The sequence below is a fragment of the Melanaphis sacchari genome, unplaced genomic scaffold, assembly GCF_002803265.2.
Source record: "Melanaphis sacchari strain LSU unplaced genomic scaffold, SCAv2.0 Contig11_pilon_pilon, whole genome shotgun sequence".
Lineage (NCBI taxonomy): Eukaryota > Metazoa > Arthropoda > Insecta > Hemiptera > Aphididae > Melanaphis > Melanaphis sacchari.
The window spans coordinates 7,064,224-7,085,326 of NW_020270469.1; the positions used below are offsets into that span (position 1 = coordinate 7,064,224).

The 21,103-nt window shown below is 26.4% G+C and overlaps 3 protein-coding genes across 5 annotated transcripts; 1 reads left to right on the forward strand and 2 right to left on the reverse strand.

Annotated features, from left to right (window-relative positions):
• Positions 1-761: 761 nt before the first annotated feature.
• Positions 762-1,923, forward strand: LOC112604326. Of its 2 annotated transcripts, XM_025353302.1 has the most exons (4): positions 762-921; positions 1,008-1,394; positions 1,459-1,594; positions 1,667-1,923. In XM_025353302.1, the coding sequence occupies exons 2-4, from the start codon at positions 1,044-1,046 to the stop codon at positions 1,792-1,794; spliced, it is 615 nt and encodes a 204-aa protein (XP_025209087.1). In that variant the 5' UTR covers positions 762-921; positions 1,008-1,043; the 3' UTR covers positions 1,795-1,923. The 2 variants fall into 2 exon arrangements, with proteins under 2 accessions (XP_025209087.1, XP_025209086.1); XM_025353301.1 differs by having other exon boundaries at positions 762-1,394.
• Positions 1,924-1,997: 74 nt separating this feature from the next.
• LOC112604325 (dolichyl-diphosphooligosaccharide--protein glycosyltransferase 48 kDa subunit) lies at positions 1,998-6,430 on the reverse strand. Its single transcript, XM_025353300.1, has 8 exons — positions 6,100-6,430; positions 5,320-5,484; positions 5,122-5,258; positions 3,119-3,307; positions 2,906-3,037; positions 2,682-2,840; positions 2,381-2,611; positions 1,998-2,306 (listed from the first exon to the last, which is right to left on the reverse strand). Exons 1-8 carry the CDS (start codon positions 6,236-6,238, stop codon positions 2,154-2,156), a joined length of 1,305 nt encoding a protein of 434 aa, XP_025209085.1. The 5' UTR covers positions 6,239-6,430; the 3' UTR covers positions 1,998-2,153.
• An 8,819-nt stretch (positions 6,431-15,249) lies between these two features.
• On the reverse strand, positions 15,250-20,871 carry LOC112604157 (3'-5' exoribonuclease 1-like). 2 transcript variants are annotated; one of them, XM_025353057.1, is made up of 7 exons: positions 20,646-20,871; positions 19,123-19,493; positions 18,224-18,362; positions 16,965-17,114; positions 16,767-16,856; positions 15,591-15,782; positions 15,250-15,520 (listed from the first exon to the last, which is right to left on the reverse strand). In XM_025353057.1, exons 2-7 carry the CDS (start codon positions 19,482-19,484, stop codon positions 15,404-15,406), a joined length of 1,050 nt encoding a protein of 349 aa, XP_025208842.1. In that variant the 5' UTR covers positions 19,485-19,493; positions 20,646-20,871; the 3' UTR covers positions 15,250-15,403. The 2 variants fall into 2 exon arrangements, with proteins under 2 accessions (XP_025208842.1, XP_025208840.1); XM_025353055.1 differs by lacking the exon at positions 20,646-20,871 and adding an exon at positions 19,603-19,942 and having other exon boundaries at positions 15,251-15,520.
• Between the last annotated feature and the right edge of the window lie 232 nt (positions 20,872-21,103).

The window sequence follows — 21,103 nt, forward strand, 5'->3', positions numbered from 1 at the left end:
AAATGTAAATTTTCATTTTCAATATTGTATATTAGAAATTTGTAATAGGCCATAGGTGTCCTTCGGGCACTACTTTTTAGGTACCACTTATTTATTATACCCACATCTGTCTTTAACAACTAACAAGGCCTTAACATTTTCAGAAATAATATTATTTTCATACGTGATATAGTATAACCCTGTAAATTGGCAATAATATTTTCTCTAGAAAAAATTTTTATTTTTTATGTTAAGAGTAAAATATGTAAACTAAAATAAGTGCCTACTTCACAAATTTGCCTTTTTAGTACAATAATAACATCGATCAAAAAAAAACTATTGTTTTATATTATTTATATGAGTAAAAAGATTCGTTAATATTTTACAGAAATAAACACCGTGACATCCTGTATAATATTATGATATTGCACTATGTACTGTGTACGTATTTTTAGATTTTAAATTAAATGAATGCAGTGCCCTAACAATGGCGTACAGTCTATACCAATCTAATGTTTGTACAAATATTTTACTGTTCGTATATGCGGGACAAAACGACCTGTGGTGAAGTTCAAACGTTTAAAAAAAAAATTCGTTAACGATATTTACTACAAGACCACACATCACCTGGTTAAATATAGTACGTTTTGAAAAAACTACACAAAAAAAAAAAAAAACGAAACCGTTTTTGTTCATAGGTACCAGCGCCGACGATGATTCACGTTTCCTAAACTGTGCGACAATAGTGGCTGGCAACGAGGGGTTGTAACATAATACGCGCACGAGTGCGAAAATCAATATTACATATATTTATACTTTTTCAGAGCCATTACAGAGAAAGTACGTAGTTATTTAAACGCGTTTGAAAAACTAGAAACCATCATTGGCGATCACGGTGCGTAAAACCAAAATAAAATTAAAAATAATAACTATGGTGATAAGGTAATATTCATAATTGACATGTTAACGTAAATAGTAAATATATCAATGACCATCGAAACGCGTTAAATTTTTCTTTTGATTTTAAGTGTCGAGACAGTGTCGTGGTTGTTTGACACGACAAAATGAAAATTAACGTAGGAAAATCCTTCATTGTGTGCTTGTGCTTACTAGTAGCAAGTAGCTCGTGTTTTCAGAAGCACATTCAAGCACTAGCAGCAAAAGTGAATAAACTATTTGGGAATAAACCATGCGACGGTGTCAGTTCCACGGAATCAACGTGGAAGCCTAACGACAACGATGCACAGCCTGCTGTGTTAGAGTGCAACAATAATACTAATGACAGAAATTATATGTTTGGTGTCGATTGGAAAAATGTGAGTTCCAGAATTGCAAATAACTGGTGGATAATTGCAGTGTCTTCGCTTCTACCATTCCTTGTCTTCTGGCGAATCCAATACATTATGAGATACAAGGTAAATGTTTAGCAAACACATAAGTTGAATTCCATTTTGTTCCAAACTTGAAATTATTTTTCAGCTCCAAGACTGGAAAAAATCTTTCATTCAAAAAGAAAAGGCATACATCCGTTCCAGAAGACTAACACTGCCGGATTTAACTTTGGCCAAACATGCTCGAAGAGAGTCATTGGCTGAATCCACACAAAAACTCACAAGTTAATATTCAAAATAATACAATGCTTGTACAGTACTTATTAAGATTTTAACTGTTGTTCATTATATTTTAGATCGTCCCAGAAAAATGTCTCAATGCAACATTTCACAGTTTAAAAGTATGAGAAAAAATTCATTTGAAAAAAATGAAGAACTGTCAGGGGACTCAAAGAGAGTTCACATAATTAGACGTCGGCATTGATGATTTGTTTAGTACCTAATTTAAAATGTTTACATTTGTATCTTGTATGTTTATGTGCCAACTTTGTCTGAATCTGTATGCACAAAATTGTTAAATGAATTTTAATAAATATAAGAGTGTTGAAGAGTAGATACTTTTATAGAATTATCATAAAAACATAATTAATGGGATAAGTAAGATGTTTTAATAAAAAAATCACAAAATTTAATCAGTAGTAAGTGCTAGTGCTGAGTATTGTTTTCAATTGAAATAGATACATTTACATATTCATTCATTAATACATAATTTAAATTTAGACTTACAACATTATTATCACCATCAAGAGTAATGTTAAACAATATAATATTAAACAGTCTGAATTACTCTCCCTTTGCTTTATCTTCTCGATAGTGCAGAAAGACAAAACTGAATAAAAATACGCCAAACATCATTGAAAAAGCACTTGAATAATATGGATATGCACTTAAGATAAATCTTTCATACTGAGTATGTTCCAATGGAATAACAGACACCTACAATAAAAATGTATTTATACATTTAACAAATGTTATTTTATTATACTTGATTACATGAATATATTATTTACCATAGTTGAGCTTCTAATAGCAGTAAATCCAATTCTGTTGTATTCCACTTTGAATTGATACACTCCATATGTATCTGGTATTTTAAATGTAAATTCGTATTTGCCATTTTTCATATTCTTAAGATTTCCACGCCAGAACGGATCTATACGTACAAATTCAACTTGAACATCATCAGCATCATGGGGGATCCATTTTCCATTTTCCCAACGTTCCAATTCTACCATAAATACCTATAAAAAAGAAAATTAAAAATTAATTTCTAAAAACTTATAATACAGTTATTGATTTAAATAATATTACAGCCATATCCATAATAGTGTAAGATGGTGGAGGTGACGACTCGCCCACTTTATGATGGTTTACAGACTTCACTCTTATCATACCTCTATCTTTTAATGTCCACAGAACAATGTTTGTAGCAACTTCTTGATTTCCAGAAATATTATATGTTTTTCCATCCTAATATAATAATAAAATCTATATCAAGACAACTAAATTAAAATATTTATTAAACAAAAACTTACAACTTTTTGTACAGAGGTCCTAAAGGCAACATCAGAAAAGAAATACAAAGAACCAGAAAATACAACTCTGGCATTATTTCTTGCTTGTAAAGCTGCAATTAGTAATAAGTCTTTACCTGTTCCTAAAGAATACTAGAAACAACAGCATATTTTTATTATTTTAATAATATAATAGGATAGTTGATAACTAGTATTTTAATTTAATTAACTTACATCTTTAATGGGAAGGTCTGGCTTGTATGAATATGCAGTAGATTCAGCATGAAGAATAGGAAGTACTAAAGGATTTTTTGGATCTGTAATCACTGTAGTTCCTTCATATAACAGTGGTTTTTCATTACTCTTTCCAACGATTTCTTCAGATTTAATTAAATTGGATGAACTAGTTACGACTAAAGTATGCTATAAATATAAATGCACAATTAATAAGTGTTATTTGGGGCAAAACTGAAATACCAAATTGAAATAATTTTTTTTTTTTTACCTAAAGATATAAATTTTAATAAACTTTATAAATCAACTAAATTGTTTTGAAATATTATAAAGCATTATTTGCTCTAAAATTCAAAGAAAAATAATATATTGAAATATATTATTATTAAGGTTTGGGACTTTTAATATTATAAATATTAAAATAAACTACATAATATATTAATATGCTTTTAAAAACATATAAGTATACACTAAAAAAATTAACATGTGCATTAAATTTTATTTTTAAAACAATTAAATACTCACTTATTAATATTGCCTTTTTTATAATCAAAAAATTTACATAAAAAAAATTTAAATTAAAAAACAATTTTGTAATTAAAACATGAGATTAATTTATATTTTTGAAAAATATTTCATCTTTAAACCAGGTTAAACTGAAGTAGACAATTATTCTTAAATAATTAGCTCATATCTTAATAATTGGCCTTTGCATATTTTTGTAAATAGGTATATATCTGACATGTTTATACACAAAGTTATATACAGTGGCTTGAGATTATTACTATTTATTGTTAATAGTTAATTAATAAAATTAAAACTAGTGCTAAGCAATTTTCATATGCAAAATAAGTATAACAATATTATAGTCACATATGAGCTAACATAATAATCTCTAAGATTTAAAAATGTTTATGTCATATCTCAATTATTATCCACATTCTAAAACATATTTAATATTTATACATCATTTTGCTATGTTTTAGTACATGCAAAAACTTTATGTTCGATCCTAATTATAATTAATTCATTACTAGTTTTTAAAAATTCCATGAGAAATCACTTTAACACAGAAAGATAAGCTTTTTTTTAAAATATTTAGTTAAATGAACCATTAAAAAATTTTAACTAAATCAAATAATAATTGTTGAAGTTCAAATTTTTAAGTTTGATAACAGATAAAAAAAAACACTTAATTATTCATCAATTACAAAACATATTTTTTCTATATCACAAGTAGGGCTAGGATTTATATGCAATAAAAAATTGTAAAATATTCATTTGATTTATTAAAAATATGCAATTAATATTATATTTGTCAAAAAATATGAAATATACATATACACATAAAAAAAAAAAAAAAAAAACCCCAGACGTTTTAAAATTAATAAATTAATATTCTTAACTATTCAAGCTATTTAAATTTAGGTATTACACAAAACAATTAAATAGCATTTTAAATTTTCAAAACTAAATGATTAGATTACATGTGATTATATTATATTCTGTTAGGCCTAAACATGTTCTTGTATAGGTATTTTTGAATAGCATCAATATATACAGTCAAGATTAAAACACATAGTAACAACATTTATAATAAAACACATTTTTTGTGTATTTATAGTCAAAAAATGCAATCATATTAATTTTATTCAAAATATCTCATCATAAAGTGATTTGTGTACAATACTGACAAAAGCAATAATCAGAAATTGCAAAAAAACATACTGTTACATATAAATGAATAAATCCTAGTCCTAATAAATTATAAGGTTTCAATTGACTTCTCTGACCAATTTGTTTAAATCATTTAAATTATTTTAATTAGATGTGCAACCAAATTATCAGGTTATAGAATAAATATTTCCAATTCAATTGTATACATAACAAGTATTTAAATTGCATAACATAATAAAACCAGGATCAATCATATTAAATGATTTACTTAACTGACATTCAAGTCAATATCAATACCTAAATTTTTAAAAACTAATATTTCTTACTTTTCCTGAGTCACTGGCATCAAAATTCAAATGATCAATCAAGGATGAATTTTCCTCAGTAACTTCAAAACCACATTCAGCTGCCAACTCTCTTAGAGCAGAACCAGTAGATACACCACCAGTAAACAAAACATTACCTAAAATTCATAAAGATTCTTGTTATATTATTAAGATTACACAATAGTTAATAGATTTTACCTCCGTCGTCAATGAATTGAGTAATTGTTTCAATGTTAAGAGATCCACCAAATTCTTGTACGGTTGGTGCAAAAATAATTAAATTTTCGTAAAAGTATTTTCCATACTTAGAAAGAACTAATGAAGGGTCATCAGCTGATTTAAAAGTCAGATGATATCCTCTTTCTAATGATTAAATAAAAATATAACTAATTAGTATTATATTTTTTTTTTTCAAAAAACAATTTTAGTACATATAAGTGGTTAGGATTTATAATACTGAATATTTTAGAAAAAAACACCATAACATTACCTAAACCTTATTAATTATGCGAACAATTTTTTTTTATAATTTCTTAAAATATATTATTCAAAAATAGCTTATTTATTATGGTTACCAAAATTTTGAAAGAATCATATTTTAATATTTAATTACTGAACAAAATCCTGAAAGACTAAAACAAATTATATATTATTTCAAAAATAACACTTATATCTAAAATTTCCAAAACATGCAAAGTAAAATCTTATGTTCTTTATATCATAGAATAAATTTTAAACAATATCTACTATTTTGAAGCATTCACTGTAAAATTCCAATCATATAAATATAATCTTAACAAATGGTTTAATTAAAGTACAAATATTCTGACAAAACATGTCATTTTGCATGATATTACTAATGCAAGACACCAGGGGATTTTTCAAATTAATATTTTTAACCGAAATATAATTGTCTTGTTATTATATGAAACACAATAGCCAAATAGCCACCGTAATTAAAATAAAATGAAAATTTACCTTTGAGAGTGTTAAATAAAATGGAATGTGTCTCTTTGATGACTAAATTGTTGAGTAGTACCAGCGTTTCTTTGGACGCACTAGCAAACGCAGCAAGGCTTAACGTTAATATTGAACACACGTAATATTTAATTAACATTTTGTAAAATAAAATTACTCAACAAATCAAATAGGGGTAGATAATATAACTCTTAAGCAAATGGCAATCGATAACAAAAAAAAACTTATAAATTAATAAAAAAAAACATCATTTACGATGAATTTGGATTTGTGACTTCGTGTATTTGTATAACACTGTGTACACTGTACACTAAGATTACTTGATTTGTGACGATTGACGATTGCTACTTTGCTAGTTGACAACAAATACGCCGATAACGCGTATCACAGAACGCCACGATGCCGGCATAGTACAGGGAACCAACACAGTCATTTGGTAAAGTGTGCCAACATGAAAACATTTTTAAAAAATTGTATACGTAATAGTAGAGTGACCATACATCCCGTTTAAAACGTGATTGTCCCTTTTTTGATCATGTCCCGTTGTCCCGCCTAACTCCGAAGTCCGAACGATACGCTTTTTAATCCCGTTTTTATAAGATGATATCGTTTTAATCTCGTTATTTCCATATTATTAAAAATGTTTGTAAAAACAATATCAATGAGTTAAAAAAAATTAAGACAATTTTAAAAAGAGCAACAAATCATAACTGTTATTTTATTATTTTAATAAATTATAACATAAATGTAATTGAAAAAAAACAAAAATGGTCAACATAAAATAGAATAGACGAATGAGAGAATTTCCGAATTTCATCTATTTGGTAACAAACTAATAATTATTCAAATTATTGACTATTGCACACTATATTCCCAACTTGGTTTTTCACTTCATTTGACACATTTTTTTATCAGTAAAAAATGTCTATCTTTACTCTTTAGTATATATTAGCTTAAAATATCATTTTTAAAAGCAGCGGTTGTCGCAAATCCTTAATTGTTTATTTGTGCCTACCTATCTTTACAAATGATCGTAGAGCTAAACCACCTAAACCACTAATTATTGAAAAAACCCACAAAAAAATTCAAAATAAGACTCTACAGAAATTAATAACACTGAGAAAAGTTCACTGAACAGGAAAATAAATCCGTTATAGCCATGATGATTAAACAACAGACGTTGTTTTTTTCGTAGCAACAGCTAGTACTCTTTTTTAATGCATATCTTAGAGTACTTAACTAAAGTATTAAGTAGATACATGAAATTTTTTTTTTTGAAAATTTAGGCTAAAACATGTTTATGATTTTTTATAATTTTATTATTTCAAATTACAAATTCATATTTTATGATTCGATTTATAAAGCATTTTGATTGATTGGTAGCGTGGTTAATTCAATTTTGTTGAAAAATCCAAATTAAATGTTTCAACATTGAAGTCAGTAATACTAGTTTTTACAAACTTCGATGATACTGAGTTAATGAAATGTTTAAAACTTTAAAATCGGAAATTCATTTACTAAAAAAAAATTCATGGATCTCAAAAATATTTTTGACTTTTTTATTATGCTTAAATTAAAAATACAATCATGAAATACACATGTTATTAATTTTTATTTTTTTAATTTAAATTTAATGTTTTTATAGATAATGTCGGGAATTTTGTATTTATTTATTTAAATTTTGTTATGAAAAAACAAGAAATTTTACACAAAATTGAATTACTCAATTTGTTATTCAAAAAAACAAATAGTTATTGATACTTGATATTATCACCAAATGGTTATTACAATTTACAACATATTTGAAAAAAAAATTAATAACCATTTTTGGTATACCTATTTGTAAACATTTTAAATTATTTAAATTATTTTTTTCTATAAATTGTTGCGTGCGCATTTCCAGCAACCGAGTTTAGGTGTTTTAAATAAATAGATACAACAATTTAAACTTTAACAATATGTATATTTTTACTAAAACTAAAGTACATGTAGAATTTGTACTATAGCGGCTGAGTAGATTGAAGGTGCTTGAGTCTTAATGGCTATGGTACATCTGATCTTGCTGATCTCTGGGCTCCCTTATATATGAAAAAGCTTCTTGTTATTGTAGTCCATGCCTCCATGACCTTGCATTTCGTATTTATTCTTGGAATTGTATTGTTACTTGTTTTTGGTAAAAGTAATTTCCAAGATGCAATTTGATTTTAAACGTCAATACGTGCCAATGCAATGTATTGTTGCATACGGATGACCTCAATAATGTATTTAACTTGACCTCAGCACGCACAATGCACTATTGCGATGTTTATTATAACAACATTTCTTAGCCCTCAACACCTCCCCACGAAAAAAATGTTAATGTCTGCAAGACAGAAATCTTTACAATTCAAAACATGTACCCATAGTTAAATAGTTCTACAAAAAAAATATTCATTAAATAAATTATCAAATACATTATTAAAGTGTTAATAACATAATTTTAAATTAATTAAGTATACAAAAAAAAAAAAAAAAATGTGTTAGTACAATATATTATATAAAAATCTTTTATCTTATTACAAATAAATTCCTGTGAATAATATAATTAAAGTTATTACACACATATGTTATAACTTATAACAACTGATAATTTATATATTTACTTTTTTTTTTCTAATTAAGTATTTGAGTCTATAATACAAAGGATTCTATTTAATTTCAATAATCTCAAAAAGTTCCTCATAATCTCACTTAAAATTATTCCTCATAAAATGTAACTCTTCCACCTTATTAAATTATTTTAATTATTTGATTATATATATTATTTAATTTTATATTTTTAATATTTAATTATTTATATATGCGTATTATTTTATATTTTTAATATTTGATTATTTATATATATATATATATATAATTTTATTTTAATTATCCCTCATTATCATTAAATACTTATCACTAATCATTGTTATAGTTTGCATGATTTGGTACTGGTTTAGTTCTACATTGAGCTGCATAATAATTACCATTACAGTGGTAACTTTTTATATTTTTATTTTTGATATAATTCGACAGTACATACATCGACTAACTTTCAACCATATGCACTAGTATATGGACGTACGTTGGAAATACCAATTAAATTAAAATCTGAGCCAGAACCACAGTAAAATTATGACGATTATTAATATGATTTGAAACAAATAAGTGTGCAAGTGTCGCATAAATTAGCAAAAGAGAAATTAATTGAACACTAGGTAAAAAGTAAGGAACGATATGATAAAAATGAGAATCGTGTGGACATACATGTAAAAGATCAAGTACTTTTAAAAGATAATGCGCATAAAAATAAACTTAATTCTTTATGGTTAGGATCATATTATGAAGTAATTGAAGTAATAGATGACAATATAGTTATACAACGTGCTAAACGAGGCATTACCGTTCATAAAAATAATGTGAAACGATATTATAATGATAAAGTAAATGAATAACTAAAATATAATACCATAATATAAAAAGGTCAATAAGGATATAACTTTTAACTTTAAGTTTTATTAATTTTATTTATTTTTTTTTTTTTTTTTTTTGTTGTTTAGAAACAAATCATACAATTTTACTATTTTGGATTTTGAATTCACTATATCAAAAAAAAAAACAAACATGTTTTAATCTGCGGGGCGATTACTAACAGTTTAGATCAGAGCGAAATGGTTAAATTAGAAGGGTGGCCCTTGTTAATCACTAACAATGAGGTTCGTCCTATTACCAAGCATGAACAAGATTGGGCGGTTAAAAATATTAAGAAGTTTTTGGTTGGCCATCCACCAAAGCAATGATTTGTTTAGCATAAATAAATGATAGTAATTGTTCAACTATCAATAATTTACATAGAAAAACCATTTTAGATTATATCAATCGGGGGAACAAAAAACAGCCTTTGTTCTTTGGAATGGAGATATGGATATGTTCCTTTTAAGCCGTTTAGATATACACTACCCAATTTTAAACATAAGGGCAAATGATTGTAAGAATGGAGGTGAAGTGAACGAGCGGACTAAGGCGTCGGTTGCGTCGCGCACCGTCGCCGGTTCGAATCTCGGTCACAGGCGGGGTCACTCTAGGCATTCACGGTGTCTGGAGAGAGAAGCCCCCCCCCACCCGGGCATGACAGAAACCTACGGGTGCCCACTAAAAATAGGCGTGTCCAAACTATAGGCCTTCGGGCCCTACTCCCGGACTTAAACGCCATACGAAAAAAAAACATAAGGGCATATGATTGTAACAATGACCAACAGATTCTTTGTAACTTCAAATTAATAAATGTACTATTACAGAGATTGCGTTACATAGTTAGATAGATAGTTGTAAGAAAAATGGTCGATTTTTAAGTCTATTCGAGTGTCATGAATAATTGGCTGGCTTGTAATGTAGATCATAAAATAACGCATGTTCATGACCCTGTGCAAATGGAATCCCGGACGAAAAGTCCGGGGACAAAAAGTCCGAGTACATTTTTACTGTCGGACAAAAAGTCCGAAATTACAAAATTGTCTATAAAATTTATAATTTTAATATACCTAATACTATACTATAATATATGTATTATATAAATGTAATATTATATTATATAGTCAGTTCATATATAATTAATATTTATTTTAAAAATATAATTGTTGTACCTACTTTTATTATATTATTGTAATTTTTTTTATATTTTATTACTTCTTATTATTTCTTATACCTAAAATATAACGGAAATCCACTGTAGTTCGGTAGGTTACAGATATGGCTATATCTATTGAATGTTTATCGCGGCTGCAGTATGTCTACAGTTTATCTACCATAAGATGATACCTACATACTACAATAATTAATAACGATAATCAATATTATTACCACGATCTCATCGAAATTATCGATTTCATGAGGGACGTAGCGGGCTTAAATTATAAATTGAATTTGTCACTTAGTCAGTGTATCCCGAGACGCTATTTAGTTGAGATGGAAGTTTTTGTAGTTAAAGAAAATAAAAAAATTATATTTGACGGATATGCATATACGGTTCATTATAATCTAGTTTCAAGTATTCGGTGGAAATATTCCAATAAAATTTCAGAAAAATGTCCGGGCATTTTAGTAACTTCCAATAGTAAGCTTAAAAAATTAAAAAAAAATTATATTTTATATTTTTAATAAAACACGTTTAAACATTTAATTAGATTATAAAAATCCAATAATTGAGGTTGAATATTCGTATGCTGGTGATGCGAATTTAGAAACAATAGAAAAAGCCAAGGTTGAGATGTTAAAACGTGTTTCAACATTTTCAACCTCAACTCCTTCACAAATTTTCGTTGAAGTAATAAATCAGGTGCCAGAGCAGGCTTTAACATCTTTCGCAAATGAAGAAACAGCCAAAAAAATGTTGCAGCGCAAAAATAATAAGGGTAATCCCAAAAAACCATCATGTTTGTCAGAACTTACAATTAATAATGAATGGGCAATGTACAAAGACAAACAATTTTTGCTTTTTGATAATGGTCCAGGATCGAATGAGCGAATAATATTTTTTTCGTTGGATGAGGGTTTAGTTCATTTATCAGAGGCAGATACTTGGTTCTGCTATGATAACTTGAAATTAAGTCCCGAATTTTTTTTTGCAATTATACGTTATTAAAGTTAAAAAGTATGACAAATTTATTACCCAATATTTTGTTTACTTCAAAATAAAACTCGCAGTACGTATGAAAAAATGTTTACTGCAATATTCAATAAATGTTCTGAAAATAATGTTTATTCCGATCCTAAGATAATGAACATGGACTTCGAACAAGCTGTTATTCAAGCAGCAAAAACAGTTATTGGGGAACATTTGATAATACAAAGTTGTTTTTACCATTTGTGCCAAACCACTCATAGAAAATTACAAAATTTAGGATTAAAAAATAAATACAATCATGATAATGTGTTTAGCCATTATTGTAGTATGATCAATTGTTTAGCTTTTTTGCCGGTGCAAAAAGTGATTGAAGGCATGAAATACTTAAAATCAATTTGTGCACCCGATAATACGGATATACTTGATTATTTTGATAACACATATGTTACTGGAACATATAGGAAAGTCGGGGTTTTAAAATTCAGACGGATTAAGCCATTGTACCCCCCCTGAAACATGGAACGTACAATGCGCTCCAGACACCGTACAAATAATATTTGTGAAAGCTGGAATAATAAATTTGCGCATTTAATCGGGCATAGTCATCCAACAATTTGGAAGTTGATTAATAAATTTCGTGAGGTAGTGGGGGTAGATAAAGCTAAAATAGCATTACATGATACGGAACCCGCAAGAAAAAAAAAACATGGATCAGAAAAAAATGTGAAATTACAATATTTATGTACGATGTTTGTTAATAACGAGTTAACAATACCAGAATTTTTAAATAGGATTGGTCATTGCTTAAGAAAACGGAATGTAGAATAAATTATTATTGTAGACTAGATTTTTTAAAACGTATAACTTTTTAAAAAAATATTATTATTTAAATAATTATTAATTATTATTATTATTATTATTATTATTGTATAGGCAAACGCAAACGTAATGTATATCAAATTATTAAATTGTAGACTAGATTTTTCTAGAAATTTTTTCTGGGTTTCTGGATTTTTTCTGTGCCGGCAATCGAAGAAATAATAAGAAGTAATAAAATATAAAAATCAATTTTAATATTATAGACAATTTTGTATTTTCGGACTTTTTGTCCGACAGTAAAAATGTACTCGGACTTTTTGTTCGGCAATCAAAAAATGAATACGGACTTTTAGTTCAACTTTTTTCATTCAGGACTTTTTGACCGTTTACCGTGCAGATGTAACATTAACCAAGTATCTTTTTGATAAGCTTTTGAAAAAGATCACCTATGAAACGTTAATAAAGGAATTACCGTAAAAAATTAATTATAAGTCATTTTTACTTTTAGATTGGAGATGATGGTTGGACTTAACAAGGCTAATGAAATAAATCTATCAGATTATTATACATATTTACCTTATGATCAAAACAAAGGTCTACATTATGAAAATTTATTTGGGCCCCACCAGAGTAATAGGGGCAGAATATAAACTTGTTACTTACTTCTCGTTAAAAGAATATAATACAAAATATTAATTACTTGGAGCAAAAATGAAGAATATAACAAACATTTGTACAGATAAAAATCACTTAGATTTGTGTGCAAGGTATCAAATAGTTATAACTGATTTATACGATGAAATAACTAACCAGAAGAAACGAATATATATGTCATTACTGTAGGGTCCGGATTTAAATGCACTTAAAACCATACAAATATGCTCTAAAAAATAACCAAAAATGCCCTTAAAAAATACATTTTTCTACAAAAATGACCTTAAAAATGAAAATATGACTTTAAAAATGACATATATTTTTTATACTATTTGTAATTTATAAATAAAATTTAATTATTTTTTATTATTTTATTAAAAAAAAACTGAACATTTGATTGATGTTGACTCGCATGTATTTTGGTCGTTCTGGAGAAATATTATTCATTCTAAACATACCAAAATACGTATATATTAAAAATTAAATTCTAAGTAAGGCTATTGTACTTACTAAATTTTGAGCATTGCATTGAACAATAAGATAAAAAATGAATCGAATAATTTATTTTTAGATAATATTTTGAATTGGCTGAATTTGTATAGTATATTAAACACATATGCATTAAAAACCAACAAAATGACCCAAAAATGCTAAAAATGCTCTAAAAATGAAAAAACGTCGAAATATGCAAAAAAATGCAATATAAGATTTGTTGCTATGAAACCCTCGTTACATGAAACGGATTATGTACTTGGAATGCATTGTGTAAGATCAACCAAAAAAATATGCATTTTGCATTGAAATCCGGGCCCTATACATTACAATATTACATTCTAATTGCTATGCGAAAATATGTTGTTGAGAAGTAGATAACCACACCCGAAAATGCATTCTAATCCTAATGCAACGAGATTCATAATAATATGTAATATGTATCTACTATCTCGTGTCTTGATCATTAATAATATGTCAAACTCCCAGACACGTGTCATACTGTCATGGTTATGCTAATACTTATATACCTAAGCAATATTATATATTATATCATATATACTTTTTTTTTTGTTTTTGAAACCGGGAACGGGTGGGAACTGTTTAGCACAATACTGCCATCCAAATATCATATATACTTATATTTACCAATATATCTCGTAGCCCGTAACAATCTACAGGATGATTCAAAATGTTTACACGTGCCAATGCAATGTGTTTTTGCATACGGATGACCTCAATAATGTGTTTAACTCGACCTCGGCATGCGAAATGCACTATTGCGATGTTTATTATGATGTACATAACATTTCGTAGCCCTCAACAAAATACTGATAAAAAAAGCTTAAAATATCAATACAAGATTCCATAAAAAGTCTCGCTTTCAAGAATTATAAAAAAAGTTGAGTTTAGTTTTACAAATTTTTCTAAGCATCTAAGCATAAATGTTGACAAATACTAATATTTATCCTTCTTACAAAAAATAACAATTTTAGTTTTTTTAATAAAATTCTAGAATAAATCGTAGAATCATAAAACATACCATTGTTCTTTAAATTATCCTTTTCTGTGGTGTTCTTATTGACTAACCTAAACTACAGTTAACTGTGTTAATTTAAAATATTAAAGACATACACTATCAAACATAAAATTCAGATTTATAAATATTAGTAATCTATTAGTCTAATTTTTATATTTTAGATGGATGATTTGAATGTATAATATACAGTACTTTGGTTAAATAGTTGTTAAATTCACAAGACCTTATTGATTTCCTATTATAAATCACGAATAATATTAAATATACTATCATACAACTATTAAAGTTATAAAAACTGTTAAACAGCGTACAAGATAATATTTATAACTTTAGTTAAATGAAACAATTTTACATAACTTATAGTTTTTTCTAATTTTATTTATCTACATTTATCTATATTCTTTTATAATACCTATAGTAAGTTCTTAGAAAAATAATTTTAATTTACAAACAACAAATGAAAACTAAAAAGATTAAATTTTATTTTTATTAAAATGATTATTATTACAATGATCACAATTAAATTGACTCAAAATCATATTAGAGACAACAAACAATTTAAAAAAAAAAATAAAACTTTGTTAACAATTAATATTTTACATTGGAAGGAACATAATAGTTGAAAGTTGATGCACAGTTTTTAATGAATTTAATCAATGTTAAATGTCATCATTAAGATCTAAAGTCTTCAATCGAGAAACCAACCACCTATTGTTACTATGACTATGCATTCCATCACAAAATATATTGTGCACAGGTCTCACAGGCAGTGGATCCTGTGGAAAAATTCAACATTTATTAAAATATATTAGATAAATTACAATATAGTTATAAAAATACAATTACATCTTTTCCATAAGGTGTTGGTGTTTTAAGCGAAATAATTCGTTCATTTTGATCAATAAAAGCTCCATCTTCAAGTAACCGTAAACATATTCTGGCTATATTAAATGAATCATCAAGGCCACTATGAGGATTTCCTTCAAACTGCATATCCAAAAATGTTAACATTGCATTTAGATTGCAAAGAACTGAATGCTATAAATCAATTTGTAAATTAATATCATAGAAAAAAAAAATATTTACACAAAATAAATTCTGTTTGTTTTTATAGGAGAAAGAGATTTTTATTTTCTGAAGGTTTACATGAGTGACAGAATATGCTTCCCTGAAGAGAATGGACGATTTCGATGGCTAATAGAACATTTAAACATATGTCAGGAAAGGTTATTGAAAAAGAACATTTTAACTCTACGCCGATTATCAAACCTTTATCAGTAGTTGTGCAGAATCTAAATCACAAGACCCAAGTGAATGAGTACAAAGTCATGAATTAATTTCTTTAATCAGTTATGATATGAAACAATACTTAGGTTTCCCATTACAGCTCAAAAAGCAACTTACAATCAAGCTATAGCGACATTATATTTCTAAGGTGATAAAAGTTCAAAATTGTTAAGTCCAATACATAAATCATGGTTTCTTAATTTAAGGCAAACATTTTTCATTGATTTTTTGACTTGAGGGGAGAATGAATTAATGCACAGACAGCTTACAGTGAAACATTGAGGAAACTCAAGGTTACTAACTTCATGTACATATCTTATTCACAACAATACTCAGTCTTGTGTTACAATGTCAGTATTGAACTTTTAAATCATTCTGATTTCTGATCTCCTCTACTAAACAAACCTGATAGATTAAAATATAATAAGAGTAATCATAAAAAATTCACTATCAAGACGACTAAGAAGTTATTGAGGTAATAAATAACTGAATTAAGAAAAGGTGGAAAAAAGTTTTTATAAATAAGAGATTTAAAATTTCATTTCCAAGAACTTATAATATAATGAAGTAGCTAGCAATTACATCAAAAAATAGTAGATAAGCTTATACATTTCTTTATTTTTTTGATTATAAACTATAAACTCAAAATTTGAAAATTAAGGATAATTATTTTAAGTATTATATTGTAGGTATAAAATTATTATTCATATATAACTTGATTAGTGTATAAATTACCTTAACTTGTTTGGTAAAATAAAATGATCTAAATACTTTTCTTATATTTATCCATTTAACAGCAAATTTTGGATATGGAATTTTTGACATCTAAAAGTTATATAATTTTAATAATTACCAAACAAAATAGTTCATAAATAGTAAAATATTTTATAATTTTTTAGTTTTATTTTAATCAAAAATTGTGTTAAGACTTACTAAACACTGTCCATAAAGAAACCGAGCCATATCAAATGGACCGTCAGTAACAATAGAAAACTTGTGTTTAATTCCAAGTTCATGTTCTTCTAACCATTTAGTGAATCTCTTTAAACATAATTCAAATGGATCAGCTTTATCAATTTGATCCTGAAATTAACATTAAATTAGAAAATATGTTAATAATACTATTATTAAAATATTATACTATTGATTTATAATTAAAATACTTAGTGTATTAACCATCTTTAACCACACACATAGGGTAAATTTTTTATCCCAAAACAAAAATACTACATAGTTCAGTAATTATTTTTATATTTATAAAAGTTATATTGGTACTTTTCGGTTATTGTACTTCAATGGCCAAAAGAGGCGACTGGGAAATGTCGATTCCATTATAGTACTCTTAATACTCACTAATATAATTTTATAAATCCAGATAGTGGGGCATATACTCAAAATATTGAGTATATAATTGAGTTATAATTAAATTATAAGCGACATTGTTAAATTCATGTCTCATTCATAAAAAGATTTTTATTTTATTTTCATAAACATATGATATTTTATAAATTTTTTGTATTAATATATTGTTAAAATAAATTATATTTTTATCATATAGCACAGAGTATAATAAATGGAATCAGTATTTCCCAGCTGGGAAAATATGATATGTTTATGAATGTAAAATTAAAATCTTTTAGTGAATGGAGCATCAACTTAATGATATCTCTTGAAATTTAATTATAACTCATTTATTATATACTTAATATTTTGAGTATGTACTGCGCTATCTGAGTCTACAAAATTATATTTGTGAGTAATAAGCATTAAATATATTAGAGTACAATAACAGAATTTGCATTTCATGATAACTTGGTGGCTTTGATTAGTTTAAAAAAGTAAATAAAATGCTAGTGGTCAACATTTAATTTTTCTATTATATTAAGGGTAAAAAATAAATAAAATAAAAAAAATCAACAAAATAGTATTCAAAGTTTTTAATGAGGATATCACAATTAAAAAAAATAAATTATTTTTGAGTACTTTTTACGTAAATAATGACAATTTTTTAAATATTTTTAAATTCAGTGGCTTAATTCTTAATATTCTTTTTTTTTTTTTAAAGAATAATCAAAAAATAATAATAAATAGGTACTAACTACACTTATGATAATTTTTTTTGTATAGATTGATTTTTTATGGAACAATAGATATCCTAAAAATTAGATAAACAGAAATAAAAATAAACTTACTTGAGTTATACCAGTTAATTTAATACAAAACTCAGATAGCTTTGGATTGATTGTTGGTTTTACAAATGCTTGAAAATGATCAATAATTTTTCGTTTCTTAGCATCCACCAATACAGCTGGAAATTCTATGATTTCAAATCTAATATATAAATTAAACAATAAACATATAATTTAAACACATATTATAATCATCAATTTTATTAAATTATTTACACAGACATGAAAATATGAATTTAATATATTAATTACATTTATTTACATTTAATAATTTTAAAATATTTATTTTTTTTATTATTTTTTGCTTCTAATCTGCTAAATATAAAGCTGTCTTCCAACAAACAACTGGTCTAACCATTTTTTATATAATTTTAAATACAATCTTTCAATCTCAACCTTGGTCTCCTAAAATAACTTTTTTCCATAAGGTTTTCTTTTATCACTTGATTAAATAGGGATCTAAACTTGTGCCATTTTAATTTTAAATTATTATTTATTATTAATGTGCCTAGCCTATTCAATATGGTATTTGAAAATTTACAGTTAAAGTAAATAAATTAAAAACTTGTAACAAGAATAGTTTATAACTTCTTCATAGAATAATTTTTAAAAAAATGACAAATAGATACAAAATGGCTATACCTAATAAATTTAGTTTATTTTATACTAATTAAATTTAATAAGATAATGAAAATGTATCAATGTATCTAAGGGTTTAGCAGATAATTAAATTGTTGAAACTTGAAAGGAATTAGGACAATATTGAGAGTTGAAGAATAATAGTTTTTAAACACAATAGTATTATAATTTAAAATAATCTAGGTACATAATTATAAATAACTGTTTTCTAATGTTGAATATATTTTGGAAAAAGGAAACAGTTTATTAACATGTTAACTTACTTGTAATCAGCAGGATTATTTTCAGTACATGTAGCTTCAATATCAATAACAACAAAATACGGAAAGTAAGTGGCTTCAGATTCACAGATTTTAGCTTTAATCAGAGCTTGCATTCTATAGTGGTTTTTTAAACGTTTTCTTAACACATCTATTTCGCCATCAGTATTAAGATTTTTATTGTTCATTATATTTATCAATTGACGTCTTTTCATACGATTTATTTTTCCATTAACTGATGCCAAACGTTGGAACATAGGAAGATGTTCCAGTGGTATCCTACGATTATCACAGTCAAATTCTTCACTATCGGAATCAACATGACTGGTCATATCCAAATGCGATTTGCCGTCTCTATTTGACATTTGCACTGACTAATTAATACAGCATTCCATAAAAAAAAGTAAAAATTGATAAATTAAAATAACTACTCATCTAGAAATCAAAATACAAAAAAATAAATACAAATTTGAAATACTTTACTTTCTAAGAAATTGTGACAAATCTAATGGGCGTAAATCAAAATAATAGTTCAGAAATATATCATATTCATTAATTCACTATTATTCTTAATTCTTATTAGTTATTTGTTATTACAATATTACTTATCTTTGAACTCTTTGAAGCCAAATACCATGAGTCAAGAGTGCTGATAGCAGTGGACAATCTCTTGAAAATGTGATAAAGTTTATCGCATGGAAATAATTATTTTGGTATTCTTGAAAAAAGGTACGACTGTACTACAGTCACTGTAGTAACAGTTCAACTGTTGAACGAATGACATTCGACTAATTTGTCAACTAGGTAAAGTTCGGTTATAAGCCTATATCGCATGATAATTTATAAAATGTTTAATTAAAACCAATTTAAATTTACGAACGGATCATAGAAGTAAAAATTTCTCACTGTCTATGACGTAATTATGCCATTTATCATTGTTTGATTGATAGTTATTGGAAGTAATGTTCTTTAGATATATCTAACCTAAGATACATTTGTCCCCCGCGTCCTGTTTTATATCAATGAGAACAGCGTATAAATCAATGAAGAAAATTTGTGTTTACCATAAAAGATTGTTAAAAACTGTTTTACGCGAACATAAGATAAACCGGCTACACTAATAATAAATTTATAAAATTTTCACCAAGAATTGGGGAGAATTTTATCTGTGATGTAGTGTTTTTATTTTTTTCATAACTTAACTCAATATAGTTTTATAAGCTTTTTAAAAACACATAATATCATACGTTTTTTAAGCTTTATAACTTTTTACCTAATTTTTTTAATAAAAAAATAAAAACACTAAATCATAGAAAAAATTACCTTCTATATATTATGTAAAACTTTTGAATCTCTAGAGTGCTCATAGCTTTCATAAAACGTGTTCGCGCAAACCTCGTTTTTGGTCTCAATATTTACGTATGTAGCGTCCTCTTAGTATAGAATAACAATTAGTACCAATGTACCATAGTCCATAGTTTTAAATTTTAATACTAATGATTTATTACTAAGAAGTTTAGAATTACCTTGAGCTAGGTGATTTTTTTTTTTTAGATTATTGAGTCGATTAAAATAGTATGTGCATTAGAAAACATCTGTAGTTGGGCCGAGTGTGGAATCGTTAGTCGTTATAAAAGGCGCATTTAACTGGTAGATCTGATAATTTTTAAGAACTGTCAAAAGGATAAAGTTCACAATATCAAACACATTTAGGTAGATAGTTACAATACATTTTTGTGTGTCCGTAGTCTTGGCAGTAAAAGGATTGAACTAGCTAATGGGAAACACAAGGCTCTTCTATTTTTATTTTAGAATGACTAGGAGATCAACTATGAAAATCACTTTGTTGTAAATATTAAATTCTAGATCGATAAAGAACAGTGAAAGTGAGCATTTATTATTAAAATGATTACGTTTTTTGAAATATAGTCGAGAGATATAAGTTTTTTTTTATTTTGTCTAGTGGAATCGTGTGGTGAAGATT